At 43.5% G+C, this 4,350-nt stretch overlaps 1 protein-coding gene across 1 annotated transcript; it reads left to right on the forward strand.

Annotated features, from left to right (window-relative positions):
* Positions 1 to 872: 872 nt before the first annotated feature.
* Positions 873 to 2,547, forward strand: LOC123117370 (BTB/POZ and MATH domain-containing protein 1-like). Its single transcript, XM_044538137.1, has 2 exons — positions 873 to 1,016; positions 1,093 to 2,547. The coding sequence occupies exon 2, from the start codon at positions 1,163 to 1,165 to the stop codon at positions 2,234 to 2,236; it is 1,074 nt and encodes a 357-aa protein (XP_044394072.1). The 5' UTR covers positions 873 to 1,016; positions 1,093 to 1,162; the 3' UTR covers positions 2,237 to 2,547.
* The last annotated feature ends 1,803 nt before the right edge of the window (positions 2,548 to 4,350 follow it).

Raw genomic sequence — 4,350 nt, forward strand, 5'->3', positions numbered from 1 at the left:
TCGCTATTTCATTCTCCTCGGGTTGAATACATCGTCGGATGCCTTTAAGCTCTGATGAAGGCACCCGGAGGCTGCAGGCAGCTGAAATCTCCAAAAGTGTCCAGATGCTCTGCAGAGCTACCGACGACTTCCCCGGACCTTACACCAATATATGCATCGGTTCTGACTTGTGTCTTAGGCCAATGACTGGGTTGCCTGGCTCCAGTATAGTTTTATTTTATAGGAATATATGAACGTACCGAATATTGTGTGATTCGGTGAGATCTCCCTTGAGCTCCAAGGCTTGTAATCATATATAACATCAACACGAAGGCTGCCCCTGGGGTGGCGTATTTTGCCTAAACCTACTCGTTAACTATGTCAGTTTTTATGATCGCTTATGTCTGTACTGATGTTTAAAACAAAATTATGTCTTTTTTTTGCGCTCGCTGTAGTTCACTATGAATTTTTCAAAAATATGTGATGGTTTTATTCACTAGAGCATGGGGGAAAAAATCATGTTAGACGTACATTTATGAATTTCCTAGATTTTTCGATTTTTCGATTGGCCCAATGCTTTTTTCCCTCTGTTTTTTTGTGTCGAGATTTTGTTTTTCTGGCCCTTTTGACAGGCAGGGCCCAAAAAGGGTCCGCGCTCGGACGTTGTACTAGCGAACACAATCGATCGCTAGCTTCCATCACAGGATCTCTCTCTCTCAAAAAAAAAAAAAGATCGCTAGCTTCCAGCGTTCCTAGCGAACTAATCGTTCGCTGCCTCAAAAAAAAAAAAAAACTAATCGTTCGCTGAAATCTTGCCGCAATCTGATATGGTTTATTGCTTGTGTTTCTATCCGGTTCCGTTTCTGCTTTTGGGACGTCTGGATACGAGAAGAGACCCCACGCCCCGCGAGTACCTTATTCCTCCCCTCGAAAGCAAAGTCGTCGCCGTTTATCTCGATACTCAAAGGAAAGTCGTCGCGGTTTATCTCCATATTCGATCTCGCCACCGCCGCATTTCTCCGATCGGAGGCCTGAAGGTTCCACAGGCTCCCCCGGTTCTCTTTCCCTCTGATTTCCACTCAGATTAACACGTCTTCTCTTTCACATCATCAGATTAGCGCGCGGGGCTGCCGTCGAGGCAATTTTTTCTGCTCCGGCCGGCAATCTTGCTGCTGATCACCAGATGAAGACATCTAAGACGGTGTCCATGTGCACCCCAGCAGAGGAGACTCGAGGCATACATGTGTTTGATATCTTGGGTTACAGCAAGCACAGGGGCATGGGCCACGACCTCGACAGTCACATACGGTCCGGAATTTTCTCCGTCGATGGCCACGACTGGGAAATCAACTTCTACCCTGACGGGTTTAATGGATTTGGCCCGTTTAATGGACATGGGGAAGATTACATCTCAGTTTTTCTCGTGCTTTTGAGCAAGAACACTAAAGTCCGGGCATCCTGCGACATGAGGCTGGTTGATCAGTACACTGGATTCTCATCTTCAATGCATAAAACAGAACCAAGGTTTTTCGATTCTTGTGATGTTACTATCATGGCTCCACATACTCCTATTTTCATAAGGCGAAGCGAGATCGAGGGATCCGTCTACCTTAGGGATGACCGCCTGACGATCGAATGCATCGTAACTGTTTTCAAGATGCCACATGTTACTCAAACCAAATCATTCCCTAAAATCGACATGCCACAAGCTGACATGACTGAGCATGTTAGCAAGCTGCTTGAAGAAAAGAAGGGATTTGATGTCTGTTTCATTGTCGGAGGAGAGACCATCGAAGCACATAGGTTTGTTCTCGCTATGAGGTCGCCTGTTTTTAAAGCAGAGCTCTATGGGTCAATGCATGAGGCGAGGCTGGGGCAGTGCATAACCATCAAGGACATGCAACCTGCCGTTTTCAAGGCCCTGCTCCATTTCATCTATACGGACTATGTGCCTAGCGGCGAGGATACAGAGATGATCCGGCTCTTACTAGTGGCCGCGGACAGATATGCAATGGATAGGCTCAAGCTGGTTTGCCAAAGCATCCTTTGCGATGATCTGAATGTGGACACCGTCGCAACCACATTGGCTTTAGCTGACCAACATAACTGCCACCAACTTAAGGATGCTTGCCTCGAATTTATCGAATTATCAAATTTCATGGATGCTGTGGTGGCAACCCAACGCTTAAAGGATCTCAAGGCGACTTGCCCATCTTTCATAGTGGATGAACTGGTGAAGAGAAGAAAGTTTTCATGAAACATGGGCAACTATACTGTTAGATTGGCTAAATTTCTCACACCAATTTGTCATAGGGATGATCAACTCAACGTTAGATGAATCCAAGAGTGATTAGGTTAATTCTCAAGTGATATGATTGGCGTGAAAGTCGCCCTAATCAATCTGTCCAAATCAGAACTTCTTATTTATCAACTTGCTGATTTTATCTCGAGTGCTTCTATGCTACCTGTAAGACATGCTCTTAATCTTCTTTCAAATGTTCCCTTCTTGTGTGTAACCTTTGTTGAGCATTTGATACCCAGATGGAATGAAATATGATTCCCCTCTCCCTTTAAGTTTCTGTATAAAAGTTCGTCTCCTCTCAGATTTGTGTGAGTGCCCTCCCGCTGCCAGTCCACCATGGCTCCGCACCCCTCAGGTCTTTCCAAGACACGACGAATCAGCCCCTCAGTAGCGCGACTTGTCATCATTGTAAGACAAGAGAAAGAACTGGCAAATTGGCAGGGGTAAGAGATGTAAAACTATAATGTGAATTGATAGTTGAGAGTTTCAGTTTTATGCAAGACCAATTTATAAGCATCTGCCTTCCCAGGGATAAAAAGCACGTGGCTTGAAAAAAAATGCAGAGACATTTTTCACTTCTTTCAGATTATTTACTTGCAAAATACAAAGAGCACTATAGAAGTAAACTGTAGGTCAGAGAGAGAGAGAGAGAGAGAGAGAGAATTTTGCTTATTAAATTGGCAAAGTCTTATAGAATGAAGAAGAATTGTTTCTGAAATGAAAATGTTGGTCATTTCTTCTAGACGAAATAGCAAAGGAAATGAGGATATGAGTAGTCACCCCACCCTATCAACTTTCTCCATACGTCACAAGCCTGATCTGCGTCACCCCACCCTATCGACTTGTTTAATTCTGCAAGTGCAGGTGCTCAACTGAAGCGATTTCTGGAAACAATGTTATGGCACTCACAACTAAGCACATGTGCAGGTGCTCCATGCCTGTGTCAGGCTTGTGGTACATGGAGAAAGTTGTAGTCTGGATGGAAGTGATCAGTAGTATGTATTGGCCGTATCATGTTATTAGAATTTATAATCATGGTCACATGTAATTAGCTTAAACTGAAACAGTAGCGACGAAGCACTGAGTACTCATTTGGTTTGAACCAAAGTTTAACGAATGAATATCCAAGTTTAATGTTCCGTCTGTCCTTTGCCTTTGACGTTTTTTTACGCCTCAAAGTGTATTTGAATTAGCATGTTGGGCATTTTATAATTTATACTGTCTGTAGAGCGCTGAAGTACTGAAGTACTGAACTTCAAAATCAAGGTGTCAAAACTTGTGCCAGATTAGCATCCAACCAATTCAATTGCCCGATTACGGGTTTCATACGAGTAATTCAAAGTTGCATTCAAAACTCAGAGCTAAAAACTGCGAAAAGGCAACATCTATCTTGGAACGTGACACTGAAGGCAGCATGCAGAGTCAAACTAACCTTAAGAACAGCACCTTAAAAGTCACAACTACTATGGATGAAACTCACGCTCGCCAAACTCCTGGACGGGTTTAGAACTGGGGAATATTTTGCAGAATTTAACTGGAACTGAATCAGTCAAACATATAAGGTAAAACTAAAGTGCCACGAAACATATGATGTATTGGTACCGAAAGGAGGGAAGATGTACTAAAGTCACTGGACACAGTTCATCGGGAACGATATGATCTACCAAGCAGTCTCGTTCTAGTTCTAGTTCCAGCAGTAGATACAGATGATAATAGTTGGAGACGAAGATGATAACCCGATCAACAAATCACGGAAGCTATTTACAGGAGGAACTGAAATTACACGTAAGAAAAAAAGTGTTAACTGAAGCTTACAGCAGTTAAACTTCAGTTAACTGTGTGTTTTCAAAAAGAACTTCAGTCAACTGTAGCCGTTGTCGGACACTCAACAGGGGAGCCCTTGGTCTTGGAGGGCGTTGACGTTTCACAAGTGAAGCGCATCCTAACCGCCCATCATTCTGGTAGCTGTCGAATTCTTCAGAGAAGTTCTCGATTTTTTCAGGTGTGTTCAGAGAATTAGTGTACCGGCGCATGGTCCGAACAAATTTGAGTGCTCATCCGGTATAACT

Source organism: Triticum aestivum, chromosome 5B (assembly GCF_018294505.1).
Source record: "Triticum aestivum cultivar Chinese Spring chromosome 5B, IWGSC CS RefSeq v2.1, whole genome shotgun sequence".
Lineage (NCBI taxonomy): Eukaryota > Viridiplantae > Streptophyta > Magnoliopsida > Poales > Poaceae > Triticum > Triticum aestivum.

Coding starts and splice junctions, on each gene's coding strand:
- LOC123117370 (XM_044538137.1), top strand. CDS start 1,163: ATGAAGACATCTAAGACGGTGTCCATGTGCACCCCAGCAGAGGAGACT.